General features: G+C 43.6%; 1 protein-coding gene across 3 annotated transcripts in view; it reads left to right on the top strand.

Moving 5' to 3' along the window:
- Nucleotides 1-18,844, top strand: part of BZW2 (basic leucine zipper and W2 domains 2) — a 43,787-nt gene extending 24,943 nt beyond the window's left edge. For all 3 annotated transcript variants that reach the window (XM_033165253.1, XM_033165255.1, XM_033165254.1), the window contains exons 6-12: nt 1,584-1,719; nt 5,286-5,395; nt 6,221-6,391; nt 7,968-8,114; nt 8,601-8,739; nt 14,131-14,253; nt 18,410-18,844. In XM_033165253.1, coding sequence (XP_033021144.1) covers nt 1,584-1,719; nt 5,286-5,395; nt 6,221-6,391; nt 7,968-8,114; nt 8,601-8,739; nt 14,131-14,253; nt 18,410-18,447 — 864 coding nt within the window. In that variant the 3' untranslated portion in view covers nt 18,448-18,844. The remainder of the gene's footprint in view (nt 1-1,583; nt 1,720-5,285; nt 5,396-6,220; nt 6,392-7,967; nt 8,115-8,600; nt 8,740-14,130; nt 14,254-18,409) is intronic.
- Nucleotides 18,845-20,256: the final 1,412 nt, after the last annotated feature.

Genomic DNA, 20,256 nt, shown 5'->3' with positions numbered 1-20,256 from the left:
TTTTAAAAGTTACCCGCATCTCATTCCGTATGGAGAAGGGGTTTCTCGCTCTGGGTGCTTTCCATACACTCAAAGGTGCTAATATTTGGTTCACCCCTGAGGGGTTCCATGCCCCTTTCTTCTTCCCTTTGTCCTTCTCCCAGCATTCCCTTTCCTAGGCTAAATGGCGCCCATCAGCACTGTGCATTTCAAGCCCTTATTCACAGAGAAGCAGAAACTTGTTTTTTTATCTTCTTGTCCACAATCATCTTATTTTCAAACCTGTTTTGTTCAAAGACTAAGCTGACACTCGAGATGTTTGCTCTCAATTTTTCTTTTTAAACTGAACATTCAGGTTTCCAGGCAATTGGCGCAAAAAAAAAGGAGCTCATTAGTGATTTTCCTTTCAGCCCAAGCTATTCAGGGTTAGATTTTGTTTGTTTGTTTGTTTGTTTATCTCTTACGAGCTATTCACCCTCAGGTCTCAGAGTGGGTTACGTAAACTAAAAGTGCAATCACAGAATCATGAATGTCAATGAACAAAACCATAAAACAGCAGTTGTAAAGCATAAAGCTGTGAACTGCCCTGAGACCTCCGGTTTTAGGGCAGTATATAAATTCAATTAATAATAATAATAATAATAATAATAATAATACCACAAATTTCAGTAACACCATTTAAAGGGAGCAGAACTTACAAATTCAAATTTGCAGACCCTCATGGTGTCTCTATTTTCCAGGGACATCCCTGATTTAGAGAAGCCATCCCGGTTTCTGATTTGATCCCAGAATGCCCCATTTTTCCTTAGGATGTCCCTATTTTCATCATGGAGTTATCTGACCCCTGAGCAGCCTGAAGGCAATCCTGTATAGAGAAGTTAAAAAAAAAGTTTAATGATTTATTATGTTTTTTATATACAGTGGTACCTCAACTTACGAATTTAATCCGTTCCAAATGCACATTCGTAGGTTGAAAAATTCATAAGTCGAAAAAAACGATTTCCCCATAGGAATGCATTGGAAACGAAAAATTCCAAAAAAATCCTAAGTCGAGTAAACTGCATCTAAAATTCGTAAGTCGAGTAAACCCCATCTAAAACCGCCAACGGATGTCCATTCGTAAGTCGAAAAATTCGTATGTCGAGTAATTCGTAAGTTGAGGTACCACTTTATGTTGGAAGCTGCCTAGAGTGGCTGGAGCAACCCAGTAAGATGTATGGGGTATACATAGTAAAATTATCATTATGGAATGGGACGTCCCATACCTTCCAACATTTCTCCAATCAAAAATCAAGCCCTAATTCCTAGCTATGCAGAGGCTTCTTGTGGATACTTGAGAGAAAGGCACATACCGATATCAGAAGGGTTGTTTCTTTTTTACTGACATCAATCATAGGTGAGGCCTGTTTTTAGGCCCCTGGCTCTGACCCAGTGGGAAGCATTTCAGAACCTTAGGCAAAGTTTTGATAAATGATATTTATAGGATTGCCAGTCACATCAATAGATCTGTGCAGAAAAAAGGCACTCCGTGCTGGTGTGTGTAGAAGTGGGCTGGCATAATAGTTTCATTGCTTCAAAAACTCTGTCTCTTTCCTGTTTTACAGCTCCTGTTGTTCCTTAAAGCCTTTTCTGAAACAGAGCAGACAAAGCTGGCAATGCTCACTGGAATCTTGCTAGCCAACGGGACACTTCCTGCGACCATTTTAACAAGCCTTTTCACTGACAACATTGTCAAAGAAGGTAATTTTCTTTTTTTCCCCTTACCTTCTCTTGGATTAGGTTGGATTTATCATTTTCCTACACCCAGGGACCTGAGGCCATGGAATCACAGCTGTCAACCTTTTCCCCTTTCCCCCCTTTTTTCCAATGCTATAATATGGGAATTTCCCACCAAAAAAGGGGGAGGTTGACAGCTATGCATGGAAAGCTCTTCCTCCATGGCCTAATTTTCGAAATGCCTTGAGATATGAGCAGCTTATTCTGTCATGCATTTAGAAATTAAGATGGTTTTGATATTCATTGTACAGTGGTACCTCGGTTTAAGAACAGTCCTGTTTAGGAACTATTCGGTTTACGAACTCCGCAAAACCGGAAGTAGTGTCCCGGTTTGCGAACTTTACCTCGGTCTAAGAACAGAATCCGAACGGTGGAAGGGCACCGGTGGCAGGAGGCCTCATTAGGGAAAGCACACCTCGGTTTAAGAACGGACTTCTGGAACGGATTCAGTTCGTAAACCAAGGTACCACTGTACTAATTTTTTGTGTGTGTTCAGTAAATATTGCCTTCATGAGATTTTTTGGGAGTATCCAAACTCTCACCTTGTTCACAACAAACAAATGGCATTTTTGCACCTTTTGTACATGCGAAAAGAGATGTCTCATCAGTAGAGGAAAAGTAAGGAAATGGATATTTCAGAGGAGCAGCCTTTAATGCCCTTAGCCTAAGGCCCAGTATCTGCATATTTCAATAGCATGCTTAGAACTGGCCACATTACCACCTTTCTTATTAAAAAACAGATGAGGTGGGTGGGGACACAGGGGCAAAATAGATCAGGGGAAGAGAGGTTTTAACCTTCCCTGCTTGTTGATTGTCCAATAAAAATTCATGCTTTTCCCTGAAGACTTATAGGGGCAAATAGCATATTTTAAAAGGGGTGATTTTGCGCAGAAAAACGGCATTGATGCAGGGTGAAATTCTACTGCCCATGTGCCAAAGTGCCCCTCTGATATGTAATGGGAGGGAGTTTGAAAGGGTAGCTGCAGCCATACTAATGACTCAGACCTCCTGATGAGATATTATCTGCAGAGGGCCATGATCCTGCAGTGATCAGTTGGATATTGCTAGAAAGCTCTGATCTTTGGCCTGTCCTTTTCTCACTGGAGCCACAACTGAGCTCCTCAAATAACCTGGCATACTGATTTGTCCCCACTCGCTTTGAAGACAGGATTGATCTGAATCGAAGCTTCCTGGTGCACAAAATAGAAACCTAGCATGACTGTTTGGACACAAGTTTCTGCTGGGTGTGTTTATGATTTCAAAGCTGACGGTAGACTAAAAATCACTTGGGCATGTGCAGAAGAGACTGGTTTGCATATGTTCCACTGACTGCTGTGAGCTGTTTATACCTCCTTCCTGCTCCACAGTGTTTGGGGTTGAATGCATTCATGTCATTGTGGATGTGGGAGGGAATTGGACTACAACTAACAACTTCTGGAATCATTAGTCTTGCACCCTGTTCCTAAGCAGGTTGACTTGGAAATTGATTTCTGCATGTGCGCATAGGACCTTAGACTTAATACCGTGTGCAGGCATGATTGCAGTGTGAGGTATTCAGCTAAATGAAAAACCACTTCCAGTTTAAAGAACCAAAATAAAGCATTGCGATCTCAGTATAGCTTTTTGTTGTGCTTCGTGCCACTTTTGTATATAGAAAAGATTCAAAGTACGGCATAATAGCGAAGTTCATTTTAGTCATTCTCAACAGACGATATCCATGGTAACTCAACTGCTTGTAGTGACATTTGCCCAAATAAGACAAGCCGTTCTTTTTCCTTTTCCCAATTGTGTTCTGGAATAAGAGACATTTGGCCACCCAAATATTTAGGGTTGCCTCCAGACTGTCGGTATTCTGTGGGAGAGATTCAAGCGAAGACCAGAAATGTAGGTTTGTGCAATTAAAGCGTTCTGTTGCCCTAGAGGAAGGGGGAAACACTTTTGAAAAAGGAACAGGCCTTTTCTTTTTCTAAAAGAACTTGGGAACGTGAGTGGGGAATGCAAAGATAAGTGAGGGATGAATAAATGATTAATGGGAACATATATAAACACCACACAAGCAAATCAGGATGAATTTGTGGTGAATGCTCATTGTCGTATAACCTCCCTGCAAAGAAGAAAAATAAATGCTCAATAAAGACCCGACTTAGTCTAACCTTGGTCCAAAATGCAGCAGCCAAGATTGTTGGCTGGGGTTGCATTTAGATCTCATATACGGTAACCTCTAGTTTAAAACACCTGCATGGTTTGCCTCTTCACTTCCTGGCCTAATTCAAGGTGCTCATGTTAGTGTTTAAAGCCCTATGTGAATCGGGCACCACATACCTGAAAGACCCACACCCTTCACTTCAGGGGCACTAAGATCAATGGAGGGTGCCCGTTTGGCAGTTCCTCACTCTCAGAAGTTTGAGGGGTGGTGGCTTGGGAGAGGGCATTCTCCATGACAGCCCCCAAGCTGTGGAACTCCATCCCCACATAGGTGCTCCTACATTCTTGTCATATGAAATGTAGTCCTGTGTAACTACAGAGGTATGGAACCCCTAGGCTGCAGGCCAAATTAGGCCTGGCAGGCCTCCCCATGTGTCCTGAATCATCCAGCTTTTCAACTGAGTTGGACCATTTCTTCCACTTAGCTCAGTATTATCTACAATGACTGGCAATGGCTCTCTAGGGTTTCAGATGGGTCGTATCTACCTAGGTCTCTCTTCATGCAAAGCAGATGCTTTCTCTTTCCCCATCTGGAAGGAGCCTGCTGCTTCTTTCCCCATCCTCTTTTAGATTTTGTCTACTCCTGCTTCCCAGTAAAAGAGGTTTATGTGCCCATTTTACGCCTCCTTTCTAGCTTTTCTTATCTTTACTGCTCAGTTTCCCTCCTCTGAAATGCAACTCTGGCAAGAATTCCTTTTTTAAAAAATGGGAGACCACTTCTCCCTCCTTACACCACTCTTTAAACTTCCAGGAAACACCTCTCAGGGTGCTCTCTTTCCCTTTGCTTTGAACAGGGCTTCTGAAGTCCCAGCCATCAGCTGACTGTCCGATCCTCAAAAGCACAGGGTAAAGGAGCACTTTGAAATGGGGCTTCTGAGCTGGAAAGTTTCCCTACTGCTGCTGTAGACAGTGTAAGATGTAGAGCTATCTCTTGAATTACAATAGGGAAAGATATATCTAAGAGGGCTCAGAAACATGATTAAAAAGTTTTAGCTGCACTCCTAAACATAGGCAGCAAGAGAGGCATCGAAATCTCCATGGAAACACAGCAGAGGCCCAGATGGCCTTGTCTTCCGGCCCTGCGTTGCCTACATTCACGACATTACGGTTTTAGTAGGTACACGCAGCAGCAGGTAGCTGTAATAGAGATCCATTTAAAGCCATAAATCTGTGAAGCAGCCTCTCGTTGGTATAACTTCCGCCTGCAATCTATGTCAGTCCCATAATTAATGTTATTGCTTCACATTCAGTGATTCTTGCAAGATCCTTCTAAATATGACTGAATTAGCAAGATGTACTTTTGAGTGCCCCCGCTTCTCTTCTAGGTATTGCAGCCTCTTTCGCTGTCAAATTGTTTAAAGCGTGGATGCTCGAGAAGGATGCCAATTCAGTCACCTCCGCTTTAAGAAAAGCTAACTTAGACAAGAGGTTGCTAGTAAGTATTTCCTTTCCTAATGTTTGCCTGGGGCATTGCGAAATGGATGTAAGATCTCCAACTGTGTATTCAGATTGGATCCTGCCTTAGGAAATACAATTGATGACTTCAGTACTGTAATGATTCAGACCCTACAAACCATAGGCGCCAGCTATAGGGGGTCCTGGGGGCCCAGACACACACAAAGTTTTTTTGGGGTGCTTGGCACACACAACGTGGGCTCCGCGGCGTAACTTCCGGTTTCTATCGAAAGTTGCGTTGGACCCCCAAGGCAACGTTGGAGGCCCTCCCCAACCTCCAACGCAACTTCCAGTACAAACCTGAAGTCACGTCAGAGGTCTTGCGAAGCCTCGTACATGATCTCCAAGGCTCCACAAGGCCTCAAAGATCACGTCCGAGGCTCTGCCAGGCCTTAGAAGCACTGCTGCGGCAAATTGATGTAACGGGACATCATGACATCACGACATCATGTTACTTCATGGGTGCCATTGAACACGCATAACTTGGGGCCCAAGTTGCCGTCCCTGCTACAAACAGACAAGAGGACTGAAGACCAACTTGAAAACAGGTTTATTCACCAGGAGTGGCTTAGTCTTGCTGGCCACATGACCCGGAAAAACTGTCTGCGGACAAACGCCGGCTCCCTCGGCCAGTAAAGCAAGATGAGCACCGCAACTCCAGAGTCGTTCGTGACTGGACTTAACTGTCATGGGCCCTTTACCTTTAAGAAGAGGTTCTGTGTTTCTCTTTTGTATAAATATCCATGCCTCTACATCTATTTTACGTGGTTTTGCAAAAAGTAAGTGAATTTCCTCCTTCTTCCAGGAACTGTTTCCAGCCAACCGGCAGAATGTGGAACATTTTGCCAAGTATTTCACTGACGCTGGCCTAAAGGAGTTGTCGGATTTCCTCCGGGTCCAGCAGTCACTGGGGACTCGGAAAGAACTACAGAAAGAGCTTCAGGAGCGCCTTTCTCAGGAATGCCCAATTAAGGAGGTGGGGAAAGCTTTTCAAACTAGAACGAACAAAGGGAAGAATTAAAAGAACGCTGATTGCGAAAGAGGATGCAGCACTGAGTTATTAAGAAAGGGATAGCTACCTGGTGTGCCTATTAAAAATATATTCTGTAAGTGTATGCATCAGATAGGGGCTGATGGGAGTTGTGGTTCAAAAATTTGGAGGTCACTAGTTTGGCAAAGACTGGTAAACTTTGTGTGTGTGTGAGAGAAGCACTTTCTGAATTCAGAATGCAGACTTCGGAAGTGGCTAGAAACATTTTAGGTGCTTCTTTTGGCTGCTTGACTCTGTGGGAAGGTGTGTTGTCACATACAGAAGCAGCTGTTGATGCTGAGCCATTGCCAAGAGAGAATCATTGCTTACTGTGGCATGAGAATTGTCAGTTTGCATTTCTTAGTGCAGAAAGTATTGCTCTGATGTGTAGAGATCTTTCCTATTCTACTTAATTCAAGAGGGTCCTGGAAGCTTCTCTGTGTGAAAGGAACAAGCAGAAAGTTCATGATGTTTGGGTTATTCCTTCAGAGAAGCCAAGGTCAGCTGGTTTAAACTGGGTCTGTTATCTCTTTCTGTCAAGGTCATGCTGACTATAAAAGTAAGGCCAGAAGGAGCCTGGGTTTCACACTTTCTCTTTCTATCCCTACATAGTATGCTTAGTGTTAAGGTTTAGTCCAGGTGTAGGCAAACTCCGGCCCTCCAGATGTTTGGGACTACAATTCTCATCATCCCTGACCACTGGTCCTGTTAGCTAGGGATGATGGGACTTGTAGTCCCAAACATCTGGAGGACCGGAGTTTGCCTATGCCTGGTTTAGTCTCATTATAAGTTATTGTAAGTTTAACCATTTCTTATGGACAGTGCCAATTCTGAATGTATTGGATTTGTGACCATTATGCTCAATTGCCTTCAGTGGCAATAAAGCGCTGCTGGGTGAAATACAATTGCCTCTGGTCTATTTTTGGGGGGACCCTGCAACGTGTTTAAGTCTTTACTCTGCTAACTAAACAACGGAGTTCTGCTCTGGAACAATATTCAGTGGAATTTCATGACAAGAACGATAGCAACGTTTTATTATAGGCTACCTTGTAGGCTGGCACTGCACTGGTTAAGCAGAAAGCAGTGCAGCCGCCTGGACGTTGCCAAATGGAACAGTTTTTAGGGAGAAGTGCCGCTTGTTGTTATTTTTCCAATGTGACGGCTGTCCTCTAGTGGCTGCCAGGAGAATTATTTCTACTCCCCATATGGTGTGTTGACACTATCCTAGTACAAATGCTCACTTGCGCCATGGTGTGAAGTGCAGTGAACCCTCTTTAAAATTTATACTCTTGAATGAATCCCTGGCCTGAGCGTTCTCTCTAAACATTGGCATTTGTACCGAATCAGCAACTCATATTAAATATAAGACCTGTTTTCTTTTATTACTCCTCCAGCCCTGCAAATAAAATCGTTGGGAGGGAGTTTTGCAGCAGACAGGAGGTGTGGCTTAAGAGTACGGCTTCAGTTTATTCTTCTCTTTTTAAAAATAAATAAATGAATAAAACAAAATCTTCCACTGCAGATGGTGCTTTATGTAAAAGAAGAAATGAAGAGGAACGACCTGCCAGAACCGGCTGTGATTGGACTCCTCTGGACCTGCATAATGAACGCTGTTGAATGGAACAAGAAAGAAGAGCTGGTCGCCGAGCAAGCACTGAAACATCTGAAGGTGTGCAAGTGACGGCTGGCTTGTACAGTAAGAACAGAGGATTGGGTCCCTTTTTGTGCAGCAGTCCCAGCACATGTGTGTGCGTGGCTGTCAAAGACAGGAGGTGCGCATCCAATAGAAAGCTTGCTTTGCATTGGCAAGGAAGGCTAGCATTATGCGCCGGTCGCAGCGATAGATCTCATCCTCTCAAAGCCTGCAGGCATGTTCAAAGCTCCCAACAGCACAGGAGGAGCATGGAAAGCTCCCAGGTTCATTCACTCAAGGCTCTTTGAGAGCAGCTCATTGTAAATCAGTTTACTGGATAATTGCAGGCATGCAACGGACAGGTTATCCAGAGTGAATAGCCCACTGGTGTGTTTTGCAGATGTGGCAGGCGACAATACTTTATCCTGGGTGGTGGTGGTGGTTGTTTTGCAGCAAAATGTAACGCTTTCTTCTGTGTTAGCCTATGAAAGAATAACTTAATTTCTTCTCTGGTTGTTTTAGCAATATGCACCTTTACTGGCTGTATTCAGCACCCAGGGACAATCAGAGCTGATCCTTCTCCAGAAGGTTCAGGAGTACTGTTATGATAACATCCACTTTATGAAAGCCTTTCAGAAGATTGTGGTGCTCTTTTATAAAGGTATTTTACCATACCTCCTTCCTTCCTTCTGTCCTTACTTCATTGTTCAATTTACATAAAATGTTTAAAGAGGGTTCAAAGTTAAAACATCAGGACTCCAATAGTTCTTCCAATAGGCTTAGCATGGGGTACACAAAAGGATATCTCCACTGCTTGTTTTTCTCTTTCTGTTTTATAAAAGCTGAATGTGCCAGGATTGTGCTGCTAAGCTGCGGGCTGGCCTGCATCTTCCTGCCCTGTGAATTGCTGCAGCTCCAGTGTTATTGTGCTGTAAAACTTCCTATTTAAGAGATGTCTGGTGATGCTGCTTTAGCTTGCAGTGCAATGATATACAGGCGCATTTAAACCTGGGACTTGTCTGCTGGAATTGTTACACGGGAACACAGGAAGCTGCCTTATACTGAGCTGGACTTTTGCTCCTCGTATCTCAGTATTGTCTACACTGACCGGCAGCGCATCTCTAGGGTTTCAGAGAGGGTTCTCTCCCAGCCTTAGCTGGAGATGTCAGGAATCGAACATGGGAGCTTCTGTGTGCAAGGTGGGTGCTCTTCCTCTGACCCACAGCCTTGCCCCATCCAGAAGGAGCCTGCTGTTTCTCGCTGCGTCCTCTTCAACTTCACGTATTCCCGCTTTCCAGTAAAGGAGATTTGTGTGCCCTAATTTGCCCCCTTCTTTTGCATTTCCTTGTTAGCTTCCCCCCCCCTCTTTATTGCTCAGTTTAAGGAGCAGTGCAGGATGTTAGAAGCAATTTCCGTTCGATGATCTATGCTCCATTCACATGATAGGCTTCCTGGAGGTAAGGAGAGCCATCCCATGAGTTGCCTTGAGGGCTGCAGAAGGTCAGAAGCAGGCTTTGTGGAGGTTTGTAATTGGTAGCTTGGGGCTGTCGATTCTTAACTGGTCTCTTGAACTGGGTCTCTACTGAAAGCGCTTGAAAGCTAAACACAGATCCTACACCTTAACAGACTCTAAATAGCTTCCCTTGGAAATTTCAATTAACAGCACATCTCTTATTCTGTCTCTTTGTTCAAAAAGATCCAGGAAGGCACTTTCAATTCTTTAGCTAAGCTGTCAAATCCCCACCTCCCTCCTCCATTTTCCTTTTATATAAGGGAATGGGTTCGTGGCTTGTTGTCATAGAGACTATCTGTCTTTCTTTTGCAAGGTGTTAAGAGTATAGTATGACATTGTTGCTATAAATAGTGGAAGGAGGTGGAAATGGCTTCAACAGGGAAGTTTCATAATGCTCCTTGTTTGCATTGATTGTAGTGCCCTAATGGCAACAGTAGACCGAGGGATTTGGGTCTGGCAGCTGGAAGTTGATGAGCCGCCTTCTCACTCACCGATGTAGCTAAAAAAGACAACACTCAAGCCCTTAATGAAATGGAGGGGGGAATGAAGACTCTACTGAGGACAGACACCAGGCTACTTCAAAAGCAATGATCGCAGCTTGCAAATGCTTCTGAATACCAGTTGCTGGAAACCACAGGAGGGGAGAGTGCTCTTGTGCTCGGACCTTGCTTACGGTCTTCTCAAAGGCATCTGGTTGGCCATTTTGAGAATAGGACGCTAGACTAGATGGGCCGTTGGTCCGATCCAGCAGGCTGTTCTCATACTGTAAATATAATGAATGTACCTCAAGCCTTTGCCAACTTGATGTCCCTTGGATATTTTGGACTACAAATGCTACTATTGTGACTGTGCTGGATGGGGCTGATGGGAGCTGTAGTCCAAAACATCTGGAAGTCACCAAGTTGGCAAAGGCTAATGCATATCATCAGCGCCAAACCCTGATCCGTAATGCCACTCCTGCAGAAATACAACTATCCCAAAGATGTCCTTGCATCACATGGTCAACCGCCATGTGTTCGATTTAACTGCAGATATCTTGCAACGACAGAGGATGAGATGGTTGGACAGTGTTCTCGAAGCTACTAACATGAGTTTGGCCAAACTACGAGAGGCAGTGCAGGATAGGCGTGCCTGGCGTGCTCTGGTCCATGGGGTCACGAAGAGTCGGACACGACTGAACGACTGAACAACAACAACATCTTGCCAACTAACCCAGTGCCCCTGACTCTTGTCCATTCATATGATATGAATTATTTTTAAGTTCATTTAAAAAAATTGATTACATCCCAGATTTGCAAAACAGGAGCTATCTGTTGCCTTGCAGATTCCCCCAAAGGCATGTGTGTGTGTGTGCCTTTGCTCCTTGTGTCTATAACAGTCCCCTAGGGCCGAAGGAGTGGGTGGCTGGAATTGGTTCCAGCCACCGGGAATGTCTCCACGAATTGCTTCATAGGCTTTGCTCAGACTGACATCACTTGGGGCAGCAACCGGGAGCTACACTTCCCACAACTGCTCAGCTAAAATTGCGGCAGCATTTAAAATGTCATCTTAATCATTTTTAATCATAAATAGCTAACTATAAATCCCCCCTCTGGTGTTCCTTGTACTTCAGAAAGCAACTTAGGGGTCTGATTAAGTGCACCCTGTCCTGCATGATTGCTTAATTGAGCAACTCTCTGACAAGAGAATATTATATTTTTGGGGAACTACTGAAGGCATGAATAAATTACAAGTTGTCTTTCTCAAGATTAAAGGAAAATTCAGTTGACCTTTTAATTCACACTGGTGACTCGTTCAGTCTATTTTTCTGTGCTTCTTCAAGGCCTATTCAAGATCCCTTCATTCTCGTTTGACTCTTAAGCAGGTTGTGCATAAGGAAGATAGTTCTTTCCCACTTCCATGTGGTCCCTGGATTTTTTCCTTCTACAAGTTCTATTGTCTCCTTCAGAAAACTCTAGCTACCTAAATGGATTCCAGTCCCCGGCAGCAACCAGACGAGGGATCCAAGTCAGTTTTAGCACCTGCCTGCAAGTTTTGCAGTCAATAGGACTTCAAGCAGTACATAAAATAACCGCTAAGTGATCTGAACAGAACCCAACACAGAATACTTGTTGACATTTGTCTTGTAGTTAATTACAATGTCCCTGTGGGCATGTGAGATTAGCTGAGAGGCTTCCTAGCCAAGTCAGGAAAATGTGTGTAAAATGGTCCTTACTAACTGAAGCTGAATCTGTTCTTCAGCACCAGCAACATTGAAGAGTTTCTGTCCCTGTTTCAGGGACTTTCTCACCGGATGTTGAACCATAACTCCTGTAACCTTTGAGCATCTGAGGTTGATGGGAGTGGGGGTCTGACAACAGCTGCAGAGCCATGGGTTCCTCATCCCTACCCAATACCCCAAAATCATCCTAGGGTAACAACACCCTTTTCCGGTTTGCTGTCTTCTGCTTGAAACCATAAGGCAGCTCTCTGGGTGGCCAATGTTCTTCAATGCACTGCTATTCCACCCACTCCAGAGCTCTCAGAGACAGTGGGAACTCTCACGGGGTCTCATAAGACCTGGGAGTGCAGGAGGAGAGGCTGCCTTTGCTGTGGGGGTCTGCAGTGCAACCAGCAGAAGCAAAGAACTGGGATTACTGTTGATTCCAGTTAAAAGCCAGTGCATGTGATTATTACAGCACAACATAAAACAAATGCAATGAAGCTATTCACAAAGTAGTGCAGCAAGCCTTAAAAGGAACATAAAATCAAGAAACGGCTATTCAATTAGTTTGTTCTGGGAACAGATGTTGTTGTCTTACAGCAGGGCTGGGGAACCTGTGGCCTTCCTGATGCTCCTGGGCTCCAACTCCCATCAGTCCCAACCAGCACTGCCAATGGCAAAGGATGATGGGAGTTGGTGTCCAGTAGCATCTGGTGGGCCCAGTCTTAAAGTTACTTCAGTTATACAGAAGTCGCCACTGTGTCAAAATTGGTAAATCCCATATAAAGATTATCATGTACATGCTCATCACTGGATTTTCTCTGCAAGCAGATACATCAGTGATTGGCCTCTGCAAACAATAAACTACACATGAGTAAGTTTTCATGTGAGGTTTGTGAAAATCCTCACATGGAAGCTGCTTCTGTGATGGAATTCTGACAAAAGCAGCCTATAGAGTTACCTGGCACAGTCAGTGCAAATGTGACCGGCTTTCTAAAATGGTTGTGGGAATCTATGGAAGATAGATCCCTTCTACTTAGAGCATGGAAAGGGCAACCAAAACAGTAAAGGGACTGGGGCAGCTCCCCTTTGAGGATATGTTACAACACTGCAGGATTTTAAATTTTTGTAAAAAGAAAACTAACGGGTGATACAATAGAGGTGTATAACATTATGCATGGTCTAAACAAAGTAGGTAGAGAGAAGTTTTTCTCCCTCTCCTAATGCTAGGACCCAGGTCAACCAACGGAGAGGAATAGACCCTGTAGCTCAGCTGTAGAGCTTCAGCCTTGCATGCAAAAGGTTCTGGGTTCAATCTCTGGCATTTCCAGTTAGGACTAGAGCAGACTTCCTGTCTGAAACTGTGGAGAGCTGCTGCCAGTCGTTGTAGACAATACTGATCTAGATGGAGCCAATAGGGTGGCTTGGTATTAGACAATTTCCTACATTCCTAATGTGGTAAGATTCAGGACAGACCAAATAAAGTGCCCAGTTAAGCTCTGGAACTCACTTCCGCAAGATGTCATGGTGGTCACCAACTTAGGACAGTTGTAAATTAATAAGGCTGTCAGTGGTTACTAGTCATGATGCCTACATTTAATATTATGTTTAGTATGAAAGATAGCTCAGTCAGTAGAGCATGAGGCTCTTAGTCTGAAGGTCATGAGTTTGAGCCCCACATTGGGCAAAAGATTCTTGCATTGCAGGGGGTTGGATTGATGATGTTCATGGTCCCACCCAACTCTACGATTCCATGATTTCCTCTCGTTTTTGGAGCAGCCTGCCTCTGAATTCTCATGAGCGGGAGAGTGCTGCTGTGCTTACGTTCTGCTTGTGTGAGAACAGAAATGCTGGGCTGGATATAACCTTGGTCAGACCCAACAGGGCTTTTCTGATGCTCTGTTGGTGCTTATTATCCATAGCAACCTGAAACAAAGAATCCATGTTTAGACTATAAACACCAGATGGCTCCCGCAAAGATGGCCATCTTTGCCCTTGATGGAGAATGAATAGGCAACACCAGGTGGGCAACTAGCCTTTCTGACTGACGTGTTGCAGATCGTTAACGTTTTAACCAGAAATGGAGGAAGCAATTTTATGTAACGTGAAATTATTTTAAGTGCTTGATTACTGAAAAGTAGCGGCGCAGTTAAGTCTCCCTTGTTTCTCCGTTTCCAGCTGCAGCCCCTCCTATCAGGCTTTGCTGATGATTGAAGTGGTGTGGTCACATTAAAGCCCTTAAAAAAACAAGCTAGCAGCAGTTTTGGGGTTTGTGTATGCTAATTCTCTGCCCTGAAACACTTCCTAACTGTATACTCTCTGGTTTTGAATTGCAGCTGATGTCCTAAGTGAAGAAGCCATCCTGAAGTGGTACAAAGAGGCACATGTTGCCAAAGGCAAAAGTGTCTTCCTTGACCAGATGAAGAAGTTTGTTGAGTGGCTACATAATGCTGAAGAAGGTAAGGTTCTCCCCCCCCCTTTTTCTTTGTATATCTGGGATATTAAGGAAACGTCTACTTCATTTCACATTGCCCAGGTTCTGCAATGGGACCAAGCTTTACATCAGGGGTGAGGGACTTTTTTTTCAGTCCAAGGGTCACATTCCCTCATGGACAACTTTCTGGGGGCCACATGCCAGGGGTGGGCAGGTGCAACAGATGCAATTCTTATTTTTGTATTCCAGCCACACGCATCACAGGTTTTCTATGCCTGCAACTTTCTATCCAGGCAAGCAAGAGGCATTATTGAAAGTTCAGGATGTGTTCCAGCCAGACAAAAGAGCTGGAGAAGGGTGTGTAGGAGAACCAGCGAGGGCTTCAGCCAAAGGAGGAAGGGTCTTAGGAAGAGTCATGGAATTCTACTCAATATTGATCCAGAGCGGATTCCAGTGTATAGTTAGTAGAGTAAAAATTTAAACACGTTGCAGGATTCCCAAAAAGTAGACCAGAGGCAATTAATATTTCATCCAGCAGAGCTTTACTGCTATTGAAGGCAAATGAACATAATGGTCACCAATCCAATATACATTCAGGATTGGCACTGTCCATAAGAAATCCAGTTGCAGCAGACTTAAAACTTAGAATAACTTATAATAAGACTAAACCTTAACACTACATACAGAACACCACAGCAGAAGGAAAGAGAGACAGAAAGAGAAAGTGAAACCCAGGCTCCTTCTGGCCTCTTATTATAGTCAGCATGACCTCGACAGAAGAGATAACAGAACTAGTTTAAACCAGCTGTACTCAGCTTCTCTGAAGGAATAACCCAAGCATGATGAACCTGCTGCTTGTTTCTTTCACACAGAGAATCTTCCAGAAGAACCCTCTTGAATTAATTAGAATAGGAGAGATCTCTACACATCAGTTCAATACTTTCTGCACTAAGAAATGCAAACTGACGAATCTGGCCTCCAGGCCTGATGTTCCCAACCCTCAGATTGCACTGGTCAGCTCCAGCTGGTGGGTTCTTCATGTGTCTGGGCCATTTTTGCACAGAAGTGCAAAACTGAACCTCCCCCAATATGTGTGAATGTGACCACACCCACCCATCCAAATACACTTTATGTTGGTTAAATGGCTTTCCTTGAATCCTGCCCCACCCTCAGTTGGGGATTTTAGCTTGTCCTCATTCTAGTCGGGAAAGAATTCTGAAGGGATGATCGTCTATAAATAAGCATTTGTTTCTTTTGCAGCAGCCTCTGGAAGGAGTTAAGATGACAAACAAGATGTCAGTCAAGTTTGCCCACTACAGCATAGCTTATATATAAAACAGGATACAGTATTGATATGTGATTCAAAAACATTTGTGGGTTTCATGCCACAAATATATATTTATTTGGAGTGAGGGGGCTTTGCCAGGAGCTCAGTTATGGGGTACAATTTCAGCTGCAATGCTAAGCACGCTTCTCAGCAACAGCTATGGGGACATTAGCTTTACTCTGTTCCTGAACCAAACGATCAGTGCGGCTCCTATATGTGCAGAGCTCTTTACCAGCATGAGCCGTTCCACTTTTGATTTGTCTCTTGATTTGATCCAGATTCTTGATTTGTCTTAATCAGCACCTCCTTGTGCATTATGTGAAACGGATATGGCACAGTTGCCTAGCTAAGGTGGGTGAGAGTGAATCCTACTGGCCAGACCTTTGCAAACACTTAAAGGAAAAAAACTGTCCCAGAGCTTCCCACACTTTTTATGTTGGCGACACACTTTTTGGGCGTGCATCATTTTGCGACGCAGTAGTTCAATTTCACTAGCAAATCAGAGGTTAAATTAACCTTTCTCCAGCCCCGGGAGGAGCACGGGGAGTGTTTGTGCGACACTGCAGCCGACACACAAAAGTGTTGTGACACACAGTTTGCATACAAATCTCTGAACATTTGCCAGAATCACTGGACTGAAGGTTAGATATGGATTCAAACCCATAGGCAAAACTCCCCTTGCTTTGTCATACAAGTACAACTGTTAGAAAGGGAGGGAAGTGACTGGGATGGAAAAACTCTAATGGAAAAAGAAAAACTTTAAGGTGCCAACTCAACTGTAGAAGCTGAGTTGGACTGTGTAATAGAGAGTCGTTTTTCTGGTTCCAAGAGCTGCTTTCTCCCCCACCTTTCTTCCGATGACCACCCATGGAGAGTTATTTTTGCTTTCTGCAGAAAGCCTTTAAGCAGCTCCCCTTGAAGACTAATCCCATATTAGCTGCACATGAGATTGGCAGGTTATAATTATTAGGACTCGCCTGCTTCCCCTGCAAAATCCAAGCTTATTATTTGCTTTTAGTCCGTTTCTATCAACAATCAAAGGTTTCTGGCTCCCTCCTTTTATTTTTTATCTTTTATGGCAATGGGCTTACCGGTACTTGTTAGAATTGATGTGGAGAGTAACAACCTGTGTCAAGATCTTGTAATGATTCCAATAGAAATGTTGGCAAAAAAACATTCTGTCCCGAAATGTCAAAGAGCCCTGAAACATTATTTTTAGTTTAAAAATATCTTGGGGCTTTCTTTTTTTGTATTTTGGCAAACAGCAGGCAACCTGCTTTCCCCCCTTTCCTCTGCAGAGATTTCTGCCTTTAATCTGCCTCTAGCAAATTCAGAAAGTGTAGCTGAAATCAGAATAAAGAGAAGGCTCTGGAAAATCAGAATGAATGTGTCAAACGCACACATACGTACATATATATAAGAAGGTAGCCGTGTTGGTCTTCCATAGTCAAAACAAAATAAAAAATAAAAAAAATCCTTCCAGTAGCACCTTAGAGACCAACTAAGCTTGTTCTTGGTATGAGCTTTGTCTGAAGAAGTGTGCATGCACATGAAAGCTCATACCAAGAACAAACTTAGTTGGTCTCTAAGGTGCTACTGGAAGGAATTTTTTTTTATTTTTTATATATGTAAGAGAAAGAGAGAGATAATTGGTTTAATTTAATACACGTTTTGCAATGTGCTTGTGTTGCTGTGAATCAGATACAGTATATTGCAGGGCTGGGAAGGCTTGCAGGTTGTTGTTATTGTTGTTGTTAATTATTACCCTGAGAGTCACCAGCCAAAGCCAGGTGCAAAAGACATATGCTTAGAATTTAAAAAATCTGGCCCAGGGTTTTACCTTGAATACCTGAACTGAACTGAACTGATCTGTCTCCCTCCCTCATCCCCAACTACCACATAGCCAGCTTCCTTCAGTTCAGCAGACTTACAGTCTAGGGGAGGAATCATTTGGTTGTTGCCATTGTTATATAGTTGGGAAGTGGGAGGTCCTTGTTAATCCTTGTTTCAAATTGCCCAGAGATCTACTAGCAGATCCTGATCCACCCTGATGCATTGTATAGCCTTACTGGGAATCTTGGCTCTATCCCAGGCATAGGTAGACTTGGCCCTCCAGATGTTTTGGGACTACAATTCCCATCATCCCTGGCCACTGGTCCTGTTAGCTAGGGATGATGGGAGTTGTAGTCCCAAAACATCTGGAGGGCCGAGTTTGCCTATGCCTGCTCTATCCCTTTGTGGCGTAAGACCAACTTGTCCCATCTCTCGTGCCAGAGAAGCTGCTGCCATTGGGGGTCAAGCCTCCATGTGGGATGCTGAGGAGCCACCGAGAGACAGTGGGCATGAGAGTGGGGAGACAGCCTTTAGTCCCAAGGGCTATGGGAGGGGTCCTGTGTCCTTAGTGCAGGACTGCTGCGGGACTACAACTCCCATGATCCCTGACTTGCTGATTGATGGAAGATGGAGCCCAATAACACCTGAAAGTCTACAGGTCTCCCACCTCTGCTGTAGTACAATATAGTGCATTTGATTCATTGATTGAGGACTCAGCTATATTAGCCATGTTACAGCACTATAACTGCGTTATAAACATGCGGCATCAGATGGCGCTGTAGAGCACTAAACTTTGTCTATGCAACTTTAATAGTGTTTTTATCTTTTGTTATAACGATTTAATTTATGACTTACTTATAGTGAGATTTTTTTTCCTGTGTGTAGTAGATCCAGCCTTAAAATAACATTTGGGGCTTGTTAAAGGAATAACTGTAGAAATGTTGCCACATGAATTGTTTTAATAGTTGGAGAAAAATCTTCACTTTTCCTCTGCTCTCTCTCTCTCTCCCTCCCCTCTCAGAATCCGAATCTGAAGGGGAAGAAAACCAAGATGGATGAACAAAGCACAAAACATATTTGCTGTGGCCGGCTGCTTCTTGCGGAATTTTGTACCGTTCAAAGAGAAAGACTCTTATTCCAGTGTCATAACGAAAATTCTAGGCTAGGCTTTCCTTTTGTTTAGAAGAATAAAATGTTGGAGCCCTGAGACATTAAATGCTGAGACTCTTCTTCTGGCGCACTGTAGGCAGAGGCATTCAGCAAGGAAACAACATATAGGAAAACTGAAGTAATATCCTTTAAGGACTCCTTTTTTATTAACAGTCTTCAGGTACTACATATGAACACTTCAGTGTTTCTCCATAGAGATGTTCTGTGCGTGTAGCTCAATATTTGCTTGTGTGTGATTTGACATAATCACATTTTGGGGGAAATTAAATGGCTTTAAAAAATCTTACTTTCATGTTTCTGCGCATTTTTCTTTTGCTTCAGAAGTGGGCTTGCATGTGACTAACTACTGCTGACCTTCTGCAGAAGGATTTAATAATAATTTTGCTATTTGCACCCTGCCCATCTGACTGAGTTGCCCCAGCCACTCTGGGCAGATGTTTTAGAAGGTCCAGTCTACACTTTACCTCAGCCTTTGCCAACCTTGTGCTCTCTGGATATTTTGGGCTACAACTCCCATCGGCCCTAGCAAGCATGACCAAGCTGGCTGAGGATGATGGGATTTGTAGTCCAAAGTATTTGTAGGAAACCAGATAGGCAAAGGCTGCTCCACCTGGTGAATGTGGCAAGCTTCTTCCTTGGTGTGACTCTCTCTGCATCGTTTTTACACCTGTGACAGACTGCTCCAGGAACACGTGGTGCTGGGTTCGAAACTCTTTGGGTTTCCATGAAAAATGTGTGGCAGTTATCTATTCCAGGAGAGATGAGAACCCTGTGGCCTTCCAAATGTTTCTGAACTACAACCCTCATAATCTGTATCCATTGGCCATGTTGGTTGGGGCTGAGATGCCCTAGTCCTGTGTTACAGCAAAGGGAAAAACAACTTTCCACATGGAAACGCTAATAGCATGTTTACCAACCCTAAAACACCTATATTAGAGTTCAGTTTGGGTTGCTTTGTTTTTAAATAAGAAATAACAACTTTGTGAATTCCCTGCCCTCCTCTCATACAAGTCGTCCATTGCTGTTTTTCATTCTATTATATATATATATATATATAGCTTAAAACCCATTTCTATTAATCTGAACCTGTAATTGGTTATAATAATCGATTAAAACAACTTTTAAGAGACTTCTGTATATGTTAAATAAATAAACAAATTTTAAAACACTGGCTGGTTAATTGGCAGGATTTTTTTTTTTTTAAAAAAAACCTACAATATTTTTAATATAAGGACTTGTAAATTGGTAGCAAGCATCATCTCAAGCGGCAATTCCCTTTTCACAAGAGAGGGGTGGGGGAAGCCTTTTGCTAAGACGACGCTTGCTACAACACAGGAGCATTATTTTAAAACAAACTTGCATTTACCCATGTGAAAATTAATACGAATGTAATTGATTAGTTATACAACTCATGGTTAGGGAGCAATCCTACAGCAAGATCTGCTGGGCTGGATCCAGCAGATCTTCAGCGGAGCCAGGAGGTTCCCAACGCAGCCAGGCTATGCCGACTTAGCTCTGTCATCTTCACCTCAGCTGGAGAGAGACCTCAGTGTAACTCTTCAGTCCTGAGCTGATCCCAGTGGATATTAAGCCAGCATATGTTCTGAAAAGGTGGTGGGACAGAAATAAGCCTTCCCCAACCTGGTGCCATCCAGATGTTTTGGAGTGCAATTCCCCCTATCCCTTGAGGTTGATGGG

Source organism: Lacerta agilis, chromosome 12 (assembly GCF_009819535.1).
Source record: "Lacerta agilis isolate rLacAgi1 chromosome 12, rLacAgi1.pri, whole genome shotgun sequence".
NCBI classification, from domain to species: Eukaryota; Metazoa; Chordata; class Lepidosauria; order Squamata; family Lacertidae; genus Lacerta; species Lacerta agilis.
The sequence above is the reverse complement of the archived record's forward strand: the minus strand, read 5'-3'. Positions and strand labels throughout refer to the sequence as shown.